We start from the raw sequence: 17,593 nt of genomic DNA, 5'->3' as shown, positions 1-17,593 counted from the left end.
AATAGTATATAATAATGTATAAACATAACTTATACACTGTTATATCCAAGGTTGATACATTATTTACAGGCATTTGGTGAATTTCTCAAATCTTCTTCTTTTTTTTTCTTCTTCTTCTCATTCTTCTTATACACCTATATACATAGTGTATCAAGAATATTTTTACTCTGTGATTATACATTTTTAATAAAAGTGTATAACATTGTATAAAAGTGTATAAGCATCGCTGACGAAATTTTTGTATGATTTTCACTTGCAATTCTTGTATAAAACTAGTCCAAATCTCCAGCAAATAACTTCAAACTTTGTATACAACATACTTAGACTATTTCTAATAAGTTCAAACAATACCCACTCCAAATTTCTCACAAAATCATAATCGAAATTTAACAAGATTAGCATTAAAAGAGATGAGATTTTAGGTTTCTCGCGTCTGTTTTTGCGTTTTGCAGTTGTGATAGGTATGTATAAACCTGAGGATATACAAAATTTAAAAAATAAAACAGAGAATTATTGGTTATGGAAGAAGGCACGAATGAGTGTTGACTGAATGAGGAACTAATTTTTCTTTTCAGTTTTGTTTTCATATGATTCTTTTTTTATTAATTAAATTTAATATTTATGGGTGAAAAATGAGGAGAGAGCTACAATAGGGGTAGGTAGGAATAAATGAGGTTGTTATAATTAGAGGGAATGTGAAAAGAAAAGATCTTATTGATATTTGGCTACATATTTGCAAACTTGTAATTAGGCTAAAATAGTGCAAGGTCAACTTATGTAGTGCATTATTTTGTAATTTTATCTATTTTTTGTGTGGCTATAACTGATTGCATAAAGGTAAATTGTTTCCAAATAAGAAAAAAAATCTTTTTTTTTTGCACGGACAAAAAAGAAAATAGATTCACATAAATCAAAATTGCACGAGTAAATGCTTATTACTCCACCACAATTACATTACTATTCATTGCATTTCCTGTTTCCACAATTGCACACTTGTTTGGCTACATTCTAAAATGCAGAAAGTTTTACTCCATTATTAGAAGCCACCACAACAATCACGGGTGGGGAGGACGCGTGGAAAGTTAACGGTCGCTATCACGGAGACCCGTGAAATGTCGTCTTGCCTTGTTGTAGAGAAAACGTTTCTTATTGGTAAACCTTGCCACCTAATTTCCCGACAAGACAAACAAAGACCGGCACATAACGGCGCAGCGCCGTTATATGACTGTTGAGTCATCATGCTTCGAGCCAGAAGCCGTACACACGCGGCAATTTCACTTAAGAAAATTGAATTTTGTGGACCTAAAGCCTAAAGGGTTAAAGGTTCACTATTTTGGAAATGACACGTTACTACTTTCCAATATTGGCAGTCTCAACAATTTGCCAGTATTGTCTTGTCATTGTTTTGACTATATTATCCCTTCTTTTGCTTTTACGACTTCAACCCTCGATCGGAACCTACACTTTTAACATTTTTTGAGAAAATAAGCATGAAGGTAATTCTATCTATTACTATGCTGATTATTTAGATACTATAAAGGGATATGGTAGGATGGATGACATAATTCCTTTGCTTCGAGGCTTGTAAATAAAAATTCTTGATAAACAACGCTTCTTACTTAATGAATCCGACACAATACTGGCTAATCAAGTTAGTAATTTTCAAATAGTAGAAGTTCAAAACAAAAGAATATTTCTTTTTTATCATACTTTAAAGATTTTGGTTAAAGTTTCGCGCTATGATGGAAGTATATAACTATGCTATGAAATTAATTACTCCCTCATTTCAAATTAGATGAGTTACTTTTCTTTTTAGTCTGTTCCAAAATAAATGACACATTTCTAAATTTGGAAACAATTCAAATTTAATCTCTTCATTTTACCCATTTTACCCTTAATGAGAAGTTTTTTATAACCACACAAATTTCATGGCTCCACAAAGCTTTTACCCCTTAAGCTTTTAAAATCACAAGTTTCAAAAGTCTTTCTTTTTTTTCCCCTTAAACTCCATGCCGAGTCAAACTACTTCATCTAAATTGAAACGGAGGAAGTATCAGGATAATATGGTTAATAAAATTCATTCTCTTTTTTCATGTTTTCAAATTGCTAATTCACTTTGGATCGTTACCACCAATTAGGCATATATTCTCAAGGTGAATGCGGGAAGACTCTCACAAAATTGCCATATCTTGTGCATGCCTACTGCCTAGTCATGTTTCTTATCATTTTACATATCATGCGAATTAGAAAACAATCTCAGAATTTTATCTTATCACAAAAGTGAGCATAATAAACAGAAAAAAAATACTATTAAACAAGTGCCTTTTAGTCTTCTAATAGGGAATAATGGACGCGTCACTGTCTTCCAGTGGTGATCCTAGATTGTGTTGTATATTTAAATATTCACACGTCATTTTCTTATCTTCCTTCTTTGATTCTCTCTCTCTCTCTCGTTTTGTCTCCTACTATAAGGACTCGCATGCACATAGTAAATCTTTATCTGGTTGATGCATTCCACAAAGAGAAAGCCTATAATTAAGAATATTAATTGTCTCCAATCAATCTCATGTGAGTGACCTTTAATTACCAGTTGTATTAGTTTCCTCTTTCTTATTTTAGTATGATCTCTTTTGCTTCATCAGGAAAGTTATTGAAATTTTATTATCTCTCTAGATTTATGGTGACAAGTCTACTATCGTTATTGTTGGTTCTATCGTCTTTTGGTTTATAAGGAAGAATTATCTGTTAATTTCTGGCGTTTCTGTGTCTAGCTACAATTATGGATTTAAAATTTCTTTGTGGGCTCCTTTTTCCTCCAACTTCTTTATCTTATGTGAATTGTGAAAGACAAGAGTCTGCATATAGATTTGGAAAAGCTCTCTTTTTCTCCTTTTCTATTCAGTTTAACTTAAAGTACATCAAGGCAGTAAAAAAAAATCACCCAAAGATGGTTAAAGAAAGCCCTCATTAAAGATGAAATTTATAATCTTTGAAATTAAGGCAAGTTACATTCTACAACACGTAATGATAATCTGATAGTGTAAATATTTTTCTATACAATCTATATATAAGTTAAATTCGAAAATACTGTACTTGATTATTGGAAAAGGGACAGAAAAAGCTCTCTGGAGCATTATGAATTATTGTCGGCTATATTCAAGTAGGGCTGAGCTTTGGTCCAAGCCCAAATGACCCGTCTAACCCATCTAGTGTTGGGCTAGTTATTGTCTCGCCTATTTAGTGAAGTCAGCCTATCTTGAGCTAATTCTATCTTAACCCATTTAAAGTTAAACAAAAGTAACTTTGCAAAAATATCTTAAAAATAATTTTTTTTATATGTTATATATGGCCATAACGAAAGAAAAAAAAATCTTATTTTGTAATTATACAATTCACAACACATATTAATTAAGGCTTGGGAGACTTGGGCGGGTTAGACTATAAATCAAAGTTTAGCCCATCTTGACTCAGCCCAAGCAACTTTTGGGCGAGTCATTAACCTCCTATTTATTGACTCAACCCATTTTGATCCACCCAAAAATCACCCATCCTGCTCATTTGATACCCCTAAATTCAAGATAATTAGCACTTGGACGCTAAGACGTGCACTATTTATCTTGAAGTTGAAGTAAATGATAAATATAGCTATTGTCAATACTTGTTATGGATAAATATATTAGTGGTTTCGGAAATAGTATACGAGAACTAGTCATGAAATCTGAATTAAATAGTACAATTACATCTTTCCATCTGAATTAAAAAGAAATCTAGATTGCCATAATTTCCTTTTATATGTTTTTACTTAAATGCAGCTTAATTAAGATAGAAGTAAAAGCTTAATTACTTGGAGAAAGGTAAAAATCAAGTGAAAATCTGAAAACCAACCATCTTCTTTTTTCGTGTGAAAATCAAGTGAAGTCAGATTTTCGTGTGAAACTTTAATTCTTCTTCAATTTATATAAGTTTTCATTTACGATCAGAAATGGGAACTGGTACTTATGGAGAAGTGGGACGTACAATACATCAAAGATCAGGTGACATTGCAACTTCTGAATTTTGTTATCATTACTTTCTACCAGTAATTGTTGTCATTTAATTTCCAAGTTTTCTAAACCTATCTTTTTCCTCTCTTGATCTTCTCTCTTAAAAACTTAGGAATACAGTGATGCTCTTTTCAGTTTGAAAATTAACTACAACTAGAGAAAGACAGAGGGGAGTGCACCATGAGGTTGAAGCAAATACTGTCTTTTACTAGCAGAGATCTAGAGGCAGAGCTAGCATATGGCATATTGGTTTACGTGAATATATTCTATATATGTATTAAGAAATCTACTAAATATCTATAAATATTTGACTGCGAATTCAATTATAATTATATATTAACTTAAGGTCATTGTAGGAACACATATACCTCAAATTCTCGATCCGCCTTTGCTAGGGGATAGTGATTGCAAGCGAGAAGGCAAACATGTAGAATTTATGCCTCCAATCATGGGTGAAAACTTAAAAGCAGCTAATCAATTTGAACTGATGGCCCCGTCAATTGTGAGCAATATTCTTCTCTCTTTCGGTTTATGTGAAATGTAAATATTGGACTTATTTAATCTACTTCATTTTATAATATTCAGGCATTCAAATCATATCCCTATTCGGAGGTACCACAATATTCTGGTGGCAATGTGGCTGCTGCATGTGGTGAATCTTTGGTATGTACGTTGTAGTCCCTTTTCTTTATGAGTTCGTGAGGCCTGGGGCGGATATAGCATTATTAATGTGGTTCCATGAAAAATTACTTAAATTGCTGGAAATGTTGAATTATGAACCCAAAACTCAAATAAGATGATGGGTTCAGTGGTTGGAACCTGAATCCATAGATTTAAAATTTTGGATCTGCCTCTATCTGGATCACATGATTGATCAATGTTATCTTTCCTTAATTTGAATATTATATTTAGTTAGTGAGTTTACGTTCTCTATATCGATGAGGTAAAAATATTTACACGTCCAGGTCATTTAAAGGTACCTGCAGGTCAATATGTCAATGATAAACATCAATTACTAACCTAGTAAAACCTGGTAATTCACAAGCATGTTAAAATTAGTGTAATATACTTTTAATTTGTCATCGTAGATAACTTAAATATATTTAGAGTCAAAGCTATCAAAAACTGCCTATTTTGAACAACAACAACATACCTAATTTAATCCCATAAATAAGGTCTAGGGAGGGTAGTATATATGTACGCAAATTTTATCCTACCTTGTGCAAGCAGAAAGGTTATTTTGGATAGATCTTCGGCTCAAACAAACATAAGCATATCAATTTAGAACAAGAGATGTAGGAATAAAGAAGAAAAATATGTAGAAACAATAATAATATAATAATACATTGGACCAGAGGTAACATCAGGAAATACTTAAAATTTAAGAAAAATGAAAGAATAATAATAAAATTACTGGTGTAGGAAGGAAAGACTCTCGATTACCTATTAGTCTTTTTTTCTAATCCTTGATCTCCACATCCTCCTATTATGAGCCATGTCCTTGGTAAACTAGAGATGAGTCATGTCCCGCCTAATCATCTCTCCTTAATACTTCTTCGGCCTACCTCTACCTCTCATCAAATCTACCATCGACAGCCTCTCACGTCTCCTCACTAGGGCGTCTATGCATCTCCTCATCACATGTCCGAACCAACTTAGCCAAACTTCCCGCATCTTGTCCACCACATATGTCACTCGTGCCTTGACCCGAATATCTTCATTCCTGACCATATCTCATATGGTAATTTCACACATCTATCTTAGTATTCTCATTCCGCCACATTTATCTTCTGGATATGAGAACTTTTAACCGGTGAACACTTGCCCCATATAGCGTAGACGATCTTATCACCACTCTATAGAACGTACCTTTAAGTTTAGATAAAATATTTTTATTATATAAAATATAGGATGCGAGCCTCTATTTCATCCATCCCGCTCTAATATAGTGTGTGATATCCTCGTCAATCTCCTTATTACCTTAAATTATTGATCCTGGATACTAAAAACTTTCTTTGTTGGAGATGACTTGTGTACCAAGCCTTACTTCCATGACGGTCTCTTGAGTTATGTTACTGAATTTACACTCCAAGTACTTTATTTTAGTCTTGCTCAACCTGAAATCGTTAGACTCCAAAGCTTATTTCTAAACCTCCAGCCTAACGTTAATATCGCTCCGCAACTCATCAATTAAAACTATATTATCAAAAAATAATATGCACCATGGCACCTCCACTTGAATATTGTGTGTCATTACATTCATTGCCAAGGCAAATTAAAATGGAGTAAGAGTTTATCCTTGGCGCAATCCCATCATGATAGGAAAGTATCTAGAGTCTCCTCCCATTGTTCTAACACAAGTCTTAGCTCCATCATATATATTCTTAATCACCTTAATGTATGCTACGGGTACACCTCTAGTCTCCAGGTATTTCCAAAGGGAAACACTTGGGACTTTGTTGTAAGTTTTCTCCAAGTTAACGAATATTATATGCAATTCCCTCTTCCTTTCCTTATATTGATCCACTAATCTCCGTATAAGATGAATGCCCCATGTAGTCAATCGTCTTGGCATTGGCATGAATCCTAATTGGTTTTCTAAAATATACACATTCCTCCTCACCCTCATTTTCACCACCCTTTCCTGAACTTTTATAGTGTGACTTAGCAGCTTGGTACCCTGATAGTTATTGCAATTTTGAATATCATCATTGTTCTTATACACTAAAGTCATTATACTCCATCTTTATTCCCCGAGCATATTTGTCGTCTTAAAAATAATATTAAACAACCAAGTTAGCTATACTAAACCTGCCCTGCTCGTGCTTTTCCAAAATTTCACCATAATCTCGTCTGGCCCAGTAGCTCTTTCCCTGCTCATCCCACGCATAGCCCCCTCAACCTCCTCAACCTTAACATGCCTGCAATATCAAAAATCTCGATGACTCTTGGAGTTCTCCAAATTACTCAACACAATATTCGTGTCTCTCTCTTCATTCAAGAGTTTATGGGAGTAAGATTTAATTTACGTATAATATATGTATCTTTTAATAGTATTATGTCGTCTTCGTATTTGATATGATTACTCGGTCCATATCCCTGGCCTTTCTCGCCCTTACCTTAGCTAATTTGTAAACCTTCTTATCCTCGCTTTCTTCGCTAGTTCTACATACAAGCATCCAAATGTTGATGTCTTCGCTGATGTAACTGCTAACTTCGCCTCCTTATTAGATGTCTTATACCACTCTCTATTCATCCTCTTTTCCTCCTCGTCCTTGCTTTCCACTAGCTTCAAATATGTTACTTTCTTGGCTTCCATTTGTTCTTGGACTTCTACCCTCCACCACCAGGTCCCTTTTTGCCTACCAGAGTAATCCTTCGAGACAACACCTCTTTAGCAGCATCCCTAATTCAATCCATTGTCCTGGTCCACATACTACTTGCGTCCCTACTACTTCTTCAGGCCCCCAAAGACATCAACTTATCCCCTAACTCCTGAGCTTTTTACTTAGTCAAGGCTCCCTACTTGATCTTCAATTGACCATACACAACCTCTTCTTCCTCATCTTCTTAATCTTAAAATCCCATTACTAAGAGTCGGTGTTGGTTCGTGAGGTTCTCATTTGGGATAACCTTGCAGTTCGAGCATAAGCCTCTATCACACATCCTAAAGAGTAGGTAATCAATTTGGGTATTTCCCATCGTACTCTAAAAAGTGATCAAGTGCTCCTCCTTCTTCTGAAAATAGGAGTTAGCTATCATCACATCAAAGGCTTATGTGAAATCCAATAGTAAAGTACCACCTTCGTTTCTTTCATCAAAAACCGTAGTGCCACACACGCCATCATAGCCCTTAGAAGTCTTCCCGACGTGGCCATTGAAATTTCCTCCTATGAATGACTTCTCGATAAGAGGAATACCTTACACGAACTCGTCCAAATTGTCCCAAAAGTATCTTTTGACCTCCTCGTACAAACCCGATTGAGGTGTGTTAGAACTAACGATGTTATAAGTAAGCTCATCAACCACTAGCTTAATAGCCATCATCGTTCACCTTTCTCACCTTTACATCTCCTTCATGAGTTCCCTATCAACCGAAACACCTATTCCATTCCTTCTCCTTATACCTCCTGAGTACCATAATTTACACTCATCTATGTCCAATGCCTTACATCCCACCCATCTAATTTCCTGAACACAAGCTACACTAATCTTCTAATGAGCGCAAAATACAACACAAAATTATTGCTCGCTAGTCAAAGATAATATAGTAAAATATCGTCTCCACATGGATTGAATTTAAATAATGTTCGAATAATTTCTTGTTTAATTACCATTCAGGAGGATTAACAATTGAGTTAAATGATTATGAACTATGTTTAACTACTAAAATAAAGCAATTAATAATTGACTGCAAAAAAATTAGAGATTAGCATAGTTGGTTTCTTATAAATGTGAGGAATTAGGATTTGACATGATAGCTTCAAGATAGCTATTGAGATTTAACTCTAGTTTAATTCACTCTAATGATCTAATTATTCTCACGAATTCACTACGAGATGAACTAATATAAGCACTATGAAAGTATACAAGCATGTGTTAATGGATTAGTCTTTAGGAAAATATCTCTCAAATATTCTCATAACTTGATTTAGTCAACAATTCAACAAACTCATTTGATTACTTAAGAGAATCAATAAATTAAATCAAACAAAATAATGCAGATATAATCATCAAAAATATTTCTCTTTCGATTAAATAGACCGGTGAATAAAGTATATTAGAGTTAAAATCCACAACTATTTACCAAAATACCATATCCATCAAACCTTAAGGTAAACTACTCCATAATCATGGAAGAAGTCACCACAAATATAATTAATGAATAAGGAAGCATCATCTAACATTACAATCCAAACTCCCGTATTGAATTGATGGAAAGATGATGAAATCCTGAGTCTTGTAGCCTCTAATGCTTTCCCAAAGCTTCCAAGGTCAAAAGTCCTCTCAAAATCATATTTTTGGTGTATTTATACCATGTAGGAACTGGCCCGAATGAAACTACCATTTTCAAGCCGAAGTGGGACAACTGGACTGCGAAAATATACTGGTGCGGCGCCCCATGTGCCACATTAGTGAGGGTTTTTAGAGAGTTGATTTTTCACTTTGCAAGAATTTTGCGCTAGCTCTCTGAGCCCCGCGAGTAGTGCAATTATCTTAGAGTAATTTTTGTTTTCTTACTTTTTGACATTTAGACTTGGTCCTCGACCCCCGAACGTGATCCCGACTTAATTTCTTGGGCTTTTACTCAGTCTTCAAAGCTCAAATTTGTTCAAAATATCTCCAAATTATCTTAATAGATCGGAATCATTTCATACAAGGCATAAAATACGTAATAAGCGCAAATTACCATTATTTAAGCTCAGCCACAAGTAAAATGCAGTAATTAAAGTGCAAACTATGACTAAAGTACGGGTTTCTAGCCTACCATCAACACCCCCACACTTAAACCATTGCCCTTCCCCGAGCAATCAAACTGCACTTCACATAGAGACGACCTTTTTATCAGACAACTTCCCTAACGCATCATGCCAAGAATATTTAAAGCATACTAAGCACCCTATCATAACATCCTATTCTCAAGACTAGACTCAAAAGCACCACATATTTTTCAAAAACCCGCTCACTTACTCAAACATATAGGCCAAAGGCATTACCTTTAATTTCGCAAATCATGTGCCCTCACACCAAAGATAGAGAGTAGTCCCACAATAAGATTCAAGAACAAATAGGAACTCAAGATAGAAAGAATTCACTCACTCTAAGAAATAAAATTCATGCGCCACAGAGAATGTACCATAGGCTTGCCCATAGTGTAATACTCTACTAATTGAGCTCATTCAGACAAAAATTAAGTAAAACTTTATTTTGTTTGTACTGCAGGTTGCAGGACGGGTATGATACATTTGAATATAGTGACTACACCTCCCTGAGAACTTTAATACTTATACATTAACAATTTAAACCCCACACTTGTGTTGAACCAAAACCACAACCTTCACAATATATTAACACCAAGCTTCCAATTTCTTTAAGCACAGCTAAAACAAGATTTACCACTAGTAAGGAGTAATTGTTTTTATAATATATACAAACACTAAATGTTTTTCCTTTTTCTAGATTTCGATTTTCTCTTCTTTGTTTTTTTTCAACTTCCTACAAGTAGCTCTCACACTTTTTTTCAAACATTACCCCTTTCGCCTTCTTTATATTTCCACTCAAAAATCCAACCATACCTCCACTTAGCTTTTAACAAGTTCATAACAAATTCAAGTGCTCAAGAAAGATAGAAGATTCAAACAAATGGTCAATTCAAATAAAATGGATCAGGTTTGTAGTGTGGTTGCCGAAGAAATAGGAATATAGGATCAAAGGGGCTAACTAAGATATATATTAATTTTGTAGGTAAAAGCATATATCTGGCTGAACAAAAAAAATGCCTGCATCACTTCCTAGACTGAAAAAGACTACTATTTCACTTTGCAAACCACGAGATAAGTTCTAGACATCAACCAACATACACAAAATATCACAAAACCTCACATATACATTGACACATAACTCATTTAGGACCGGATCTATCTCGACACTCTAGTCAAAGCAGTTAAGAAATATTACAATCACATAATTTAAGGTACTTATTTAAGAGTCAAGAACTGAGCCTAGGCGTCACAATTAAGGCACTCACTGCTCTCAAGGCACAACAAAGTTAAGGGAAGTCATCTTCATTTAATACATAGCACAAGACTTCACTATTCCTACTAAAAGAAAAACTAACTACACCAGGTCCAAGCAAAACCATTGGAAAATAACCGCGACACAAAGAAAAATCAGGGGGAATTATTACACTACCTAAGAAACACAAAATATTTTTTCTTTCTACTTTGATCCCTCAAGAAGACAGTCGAGGAAATCCATCGTCGGGAAAGTTAAAAAGAATTTCAAAAGAAATCAAAAGAAACAAAAACAAATACACATGCACATAAACATATTTACATACCCCACCCCATACTTTAAATTGTGGCATGTTCCTATGACACACAAATAAAAAGCAAGAGATAAGGGAACTTTTCTTCTTCATCTAGTCGGGGTCTGAATCAAAGTCGAGATCTCCTTTGCACGCCCGACCTAGTGCACGCATCCATGCTGAGAGCTTTTTTTCGGCCTTCTTTGGGTACACCCCACACTTATCCGTTTCACTTCTTCCAGTTTGCTTCTTCAGGTTCCCCCTTTCTCCTTCCATCTTGAAGATGAGCCTTTCTTCCCCCATTCTGAGCATGGGTTACCTTTACTGAATATCTAGAATTGCTCTGCCCGTAGCCAAAATGGTCTTCCTAAAATTAGAAGGACCTCCCTATTCTCCTCCATATTCTCCACAATGAAGTCCACAACGAACAAAAATTTGTCCACCTGAACCAGCACATCTTCCACTATTCCTTCAGGTATGATGTGGTCTAATCCGCTTGTTGCAAGGATACAGGTATTGACTTGATTTCTCCAATTTCTCTCTCCAGTTTTTTGAAAATAGACAATGGCGTAAGATTAATGGAAGCACTTGAATCACACAAAGATTTTTGAAATTTAGTACTTCCTAAAGAGCAAGGTATAGTAAAACACCCTGGATCTCCACATTTTTTAGGGAGATTATTTTGCAAAATGGCACTACAATGCTTTGTCAGTTTGACGACCGATGTCCCTTCCACTTTTTTCTTCTTGGAAAATATCTCATTCAAGAATTTAGCACAAGCTGGCATCTGGGAAAGCACCTCTGTGAAAGGTATATTCATATGTACCTGTTTGAACACTTCTAGAAAGTGCCAGAATAGATTGTCCAATTTCTCTCTTCTTTGCTTCTGGGAAAAGGTAGATCAGGCATATGTCTACTTTCTTCAATCTCATTATCTGTTGCATAATCATCTTTCTTCTTTTTCTGAGCTCTAGTCTTCCCCTTCTTCTTCAGACCATCATCTACCAACCTGCACCTTTTTGAATGTTATCATTTTTCTGCTCCTCCACAATCTCTACTTGTCCTTCACTCAACTCATGCTTCTGTTTTGCCTGGGATCCTCCAATACGTGCCCACTCCTCAAAGACACAACATTTATTGTCTCTTTTGAATTTCTTTCAGTATCAGTAGGGAGAGTTCCTAGAACCCTCTCAGACAATATATTAGCTAGTTGCCAACCTGTCTTTCTAAGTTTCGAAATGTCATACTCAATTCTTTGGTGGTTGCACCATGTTCTTGTATAGCTAAGCCATGCGTTTCAAGCCTCTCATCTGTCTTAATAATAAAGGCCATCATCAGATCTTCCATGCTAGACTGATTAGACTATGAAGGCTAATATTGTTTCCTCTGCTGACTTTGAAAAACTGTAACTCCCTATTGCTAGGTTCTGGAGTTATTCTGCTACCATGAGTTTAGGCTACCACTTGATGAACTCAAAGAAAATCCTGGGTGCCTCTGTCCCATATAGTTGAAATTATTACCACTCTGGTAGTTGCCTATGTCAAAGCTTCCCACAGCATTTACCACTTCATATGCAGCTGAGGCCTGACACTCATGCATTGGATGACCCATTCCATAGAAATCACAAATTGATAATGGTTGGCTGTGGACCTTGGCTAAGGTCAACCTTTTTATATCTTTGACCATGGCGTCTAGCTGGCTTGCACTAATGTGGTAGAATCTACTTGATGAACCCCAGCATATTTTTTTCTATCATTACTCTCAGCAAGCCACTGGTTAGCATCTTCAGAGAGCTCATCTAGAATTGCCACAATCTCTTCAGGAGTCTTCTTCATTAAAGAACCTCCAACTACATTGTTCAGAGTTCGTCATGAGGGAGGTGTCAGTCCATCCCAAAAGTTCGAGAGTTGCATCCACAATTCAATCCCATTATACTGACACTTTCTCACTATCTCCTTGCATATTTCCTAAGCCTCAAAAACTGTTTCAGTCTCTGTCTGGCAAAAATTGTGAATTTCCCTTCTGAATTTCACTGTTTTTGCAGCTGAGAAGTATTTGTCAAGAAACTTTTTAGTCATGTCTTCCCATGTCTTGATCGACCCTATTGGTAAGCTACGAAGCAGTGCTTCGCGTCATCCTTCAATGAACAGGGGAATGCCCTTAGGTAGATTGCATCTTTCGACACTCCGTTGTACTGGAAGGTGTTCATGATTTCCTCAAAATCCATCAAGTGAGTGTTAGGATATTCATTCACCTTCCCTCTAAAGATACAGTTGTTCTGGACAGCTTGTAGCAGGCCTTGCTTCAACTCGAAATTATTCGCTGCTACTGGTGGAGGTCTGACATTGGACAGTCCCTGATTGTAGACTAGTCTGGCACAATCATCGAATGCTCTACTAGGCCTGGGTACCGCATTCTCGAACTGGTCTTCAATTAAGGGTCGATTTAGATTGAATCTCGACTCCTATCATCTTCGACGGTCTCTTCAGCATCTCTACGGGCTGCCTCAACTGCTATCCTTGAAGCTTCTTCTCTATGCTGTGCTGCCTCTCTTGTAGCTAAATCTACCTTGTCGTCACCGTTACTATCCATGTCTTCTTGGGTTGAAGGTTGCCCCAAGAGCTTTACGGTGAACTCTTTCTCTTTCCTCAGTTGTCATAGGTATTTTTTCCACTCCGGTTTTTAGGGTATTTCTTCTTTTGAAGAAGATCGAGTCATACACCACGAACTTAATCTGTTGCCTGCACATGGAAGAGAAACTCGTGAAGAACAAAATAAAAATAAATTCCGGAATTAGCACCCAAAACTTTTTTGAACACTATTGATTGCCAACCTTGGCAACAGTGCAAAAATTTGAAAAGCGCAAAACAGAACACAAAATTATTGCTCTCTAGTCAAAGATAATATAACACAATATCCTCTCCATATGGATTGGATTTAAACAATGTTCGAATAATTTCTGGTTTAATTGCTATTCAGGAGGATCGACACTTGAATTAAATGATTATTAACTATGTTTAACTACTAAAATAAAGCAAATCACAATTGACTGCAAAGAACTAGAGATTAGCAGAGTTGGTTTCTTATAAATGTGAGGAATAAAGGTTTGACAGGATAGGTGCAAGATAGCTATTTAGGATTTAACTCTATTTTAATTCACTCTAATATTTTAATGATTCTCACAAATTCACTCGATGATTATTTCAAACGTGTAGTCAAGACTCTTTTCTCGATTAAACCTTAACTCTACGAGGTGAACTAATATAAGCACTGTGAAAGTATGCAAGCATGCGTTAATGGATTAGTCTTTAGGAAAACGTCTCTAAAATATTCTCCTAACTTGATTTAATCAATAATTCAACAAGCTCTTTCCATTACTTAAGAGAATAAATAAATTAAATCAAACAAAATAATGTAGAGATAATCACCAGAATATTCCTCTTTCAATTAAATAGACCGGTGAATAAAGTTGCAACAATTCAAAACTCCATAAACGAATTCAAGCAAGAATTAGAGTTAAAATCCAAAAATATTTATCAGAATACCATTTTTGTCAAACACTAAGGTAAACTACTCCATAATCATGGAGGAAGTCATCACAAATATAATTAAAGAATAAGGAAGCATCAATCTAACGTTACAATCCAAACTTCGGTATTGAATTGATGGAAAAATGATGAAATCCTGAGTCTTGTAGCCACCAATGCTCTCCAAAGCTTCCTAGGTCAAACGTCCTCTCAAAATCGTATTTTTGGTGTATTTATACCATGTAGGAACGTAAGGGGCCCGGATGAAACTATCCTTTCCAAGTCGAAGTGGGACAATTGGACCGCGAAAATACACTAGCGTGGCGCCCCATACGCCACATTAGTGAGGATTTTCAAAAACTAGATTTTTTTCACTTTGTAGGAATTTTGTACTAGCACTCTGGCCCCACGGCGCGGTAGTGCAATTTTCTTAGAGCAATTTTTGTTTCTCACTTTTTGACATCCAGACTTGGTTCTCAACTCCCAAACGTGATCTCGATTTAATTTTTTGGTCTTTTACTCAAACTCCAAAGCTCCAACTTATTTAAATTAGCTCCAAATTATTTTAATATCTTGGAATCATTTCCTACAAAGCATAAAACACGTAATAAGCGCAAACCACCATTATTTAAGCGCAAACACAAGTAAAATGCAGTGATTAGAGTGCAAACTATGACTAAAATACAAATTTTTAGCTAGCCTACCATTATCTTCCTCTTTCGTAGAATATTCACTATCTCTATAAACTTCCCCATCTATGTACCTATGTTCTAGGACCCAACTCTCAGCTTGGAGGTTCCATTATTCCTTTGTCGCTCGCCCCACCTGAGGATATGAACTTACTATACCATCATTCACCCAAACCACAATAATCTAGGTTATAGTAAACTAACACTAAACCATACCACATGCAACAGTCTAAAAAAAATAGATATAAACTACAACTAAAATGCACAAATCGAGAAAACAAATAAAGGAATATACGTTTAGTGTTAGTTTACTATAACCTAAAACTTGAAATTGTGGGTCCGAGTGAGTCAAATTTCTTCATTCGTGTTAGAGAAGGAAAGAGAATAAAGGTAATGAAGTCGCCAGTTCGACAACTGGATTGTAAGACACCAGCAAGTGATGTTGAGCATCAATTGGTCAAACAATCTTCATCCTAGTTAGAGACGAAAATGGAAGAATTTTTTTTGTAACATCTAAGGGTGAACTTGATACTGCTCGTGTATATCTCCCAGGGTAAATGAAGAACATAGAGGAAATGTTAGAGAAAAATGGAAATTACTCGGGATAACTGAGGGAGGTAAGTTACTCTACATGGAATTAATTAATTTGTTAACGCGAATCCTACGTTTCACAATATTTTAAGGGAACTATATATGTGTATCTACTGCTGCATTATTTCGATAGATTTACTTGTACATCTTTCTGAAGTCCTTCATAAGTAAGGAGTAGCATAAACTGGGTTAATCATCGATTGCTATTCTAGTTTTAAAGCAGAGGACTTTGGAACGATCTTGAATTTCTTAATTTGCTTTTAGGTCTGTTGGTGCTTTTGGGTTTCTAACTTCTTTAATTTATGCATGCACGTTTATATATAAGGTACATCAAAATATAGAAAGATCAGTGCATAATGGTAGAATGATTTTGCCAATTGAAGTGAAGGAGGAGCCTATGTATGTAAATGCCAAACAATACCATGGAATTCTAAGGCGAAGGCAACTTCGTGCAAAGGCTGTGTTGGAGCAAAAAGTGGTTAAATCTAGAAAGGTAATTACTCTTCCTGTCTTACACATATATATATATATATATATTTGTTGATGCGAGCTCAAGCCATCACTTTTTACAATTATTGATAAGAAATACTATATACTAGTAATTAATATATAGGCATGTTTAACTTGACATGGTCTGGTAGAGGTGAATTCAGGATCTAGAGTTAGTGTGTGTCAATAGATGAGTGTTTTTATATTCATATGTATGCATAGTTTGACTCGAAAGTAATGGTATCAGTTGAACGACAAAGGGTCAGCTAAATGATGTTGTTTCTTCAAATGCATGCATATCAGCCTTATCTTCATGAATCTCGGCACCGGCATGCGATGAGAAGAGCTAGAGATGGTGGAGGCCGATTTCTCAACACAAAAAAGAAGATCCAACTTCCTGCTAATAATAATATTAATACAACTACTCCAAGTAGTAAAGGCAAAGGTTGTGCAGCCTCGGAAGTCAGTTCCATGGACTCTGATTTCTCTCAAAATTACTTGCTCAATTCTGGACATATTGGATCATCCAATGCTACTTCTGTTGAAGGATTCCAGTTCCAAGGAATACATAATACAGATAATCCTCAATTGGGTTGTCATTATCAGTGGAATCTCAATGACAACCATTGCTATTGCATGCAGTCAGGAGCTTCTAATCTCCAACCATTTTGAAAGAATGATAGAGTAACTCGATCTAGTATTCTCTGATTTGGTCTTCAAACCATATGAATGATACACTAGCACTAGTTTAAAAAGATGGGAGTTATGTAAGTATCTAATATCCCTGCAGCTGCAACTTTATCTGTTATAAACACTACTGTAGTAGTACAAGTTTTGGGGTTTGTCACTATGCTTTAAAGTACTGTCTAACTTTCGTTCAACGGGGAGATAATTTGAGGGAAATTTTAATCATCCATGTAAAAACAAGCAAATATTAAAAAATGAAGGAAAGTTAAATGATAATTTAAAGTGGTTTCTGATTTTCTTCATTCGCCTTAATTTGCTTACATTCTATGAGAACTAGTTTTTATAAATGTGCCTACTTTATTATGAGCATGAGTCAGTATTAGACAACAGTCATTTCACCTCAATCCCCAAACAAGTTGGGATCGATGAGAGAGTAAAATCCCTAAACCACTACTACAACTGATTTAAATCATTGGATTTCCGCACTTAGTCTCCAGCATCATGATTAGTTCCATACCTAAGTACTAGGAAGACATGTGT

The 17,593-nt window shown here is 35.6% G+C and overlaps 1 protein-coding gene across 3 annotated transcripts; it reads left to right on the top strand.

Annotated features, from left to right (window-relative positions):
- Window positions 1-2,415: 2,415 nt before the first annotated feature.
- On the top strand, window positions 2,416-17,348 carry LOC107766996 (nuclear transcription factor Y subunit A-7). 3 transcript variants are annotated; one of them, XM_016585916.2, is made up of 6 exons: window positions 2,416-2,568; window positions 3,981-4,034; window positions 4,400-4,545; window positions 4,629-4,706; window positions 16,203-16,370; window positions 16,670-17,348. In XM_016585916.2, the coding sequence occupies exons 2-6, from the start codon at window positions 3,983-3,985 to the stop codon at window positions 17,036-17,038; spliced, it is 813 nt and encodes a 270-aa protein (XP_016441402.1). In that variant the 5' UTR covers window positions 2,416-2,568; window positions 3,981-3,982; the 3' UTR covers window positions 17,039-17,348. The 3 variants fall into 3 exon arrangements, with proteins under 3 accessions (XP_016441402.1, XP_075109836.1, XP_075109834.1); XM_075253735.1 differs by lacking the exon at window positions 3,981-4,034 and having other exon boundaries at window positions 2,418-2,568; XM_075253733.1 differs by lacking the exon at window positions 2,416-2,568 and having other exon boundaries at window positions 2,576-4,034.
- The last annotated feature ends 245 nt before the right edge of the window (window positions 17,349-17,593 follow it).

Source organism: Nicotiana tabacum, chromosome 5 (assembly GCF_000715075.1).
Source record: "Nicotiana tabacum cultivar K326 chromosome 5, ASM71507v2, whole genome shotgun sequence".
Taxonomy (NCBI): domain Eukaryota; kingdom Viridiplantae; phylum Streptophyta; class Magnoliopsida; order Solanales; family Solanaceae; genus Nicotiana; species Nicotiana tabacum.
Note: the sequence above shows the minus strand (reverse complement) of the source record. Positions and strands in the feature narration are given on the sequence as shown.

What these genes read in the sequence shown, in the direction of transcription:
- LOC107766996 (XM_016585916.2), top strand. Translation starts at nt 3,983, where the DNA reads ATGGGAACTGGTACTTATGGAGAAGTGGGACGTACAATACATCAAAGA. An exon ending in TACAATACATCAAAGATCAG is followed by an intron (nt 4,035 to 4,399) that starts GTGACATTGCAA and finishes AGGTCATTGTAG; the next exon opens with GAACACATATACCTCAAATT. An exon ending in AACTGATGGCCCCGTCAATT is followed by an intron (nt 4,546 to 4,628) that starts GTGAGCAATATT and finishes TATAATATTCAG; the next exon opens with GCATTCAAATCATATCCCTA.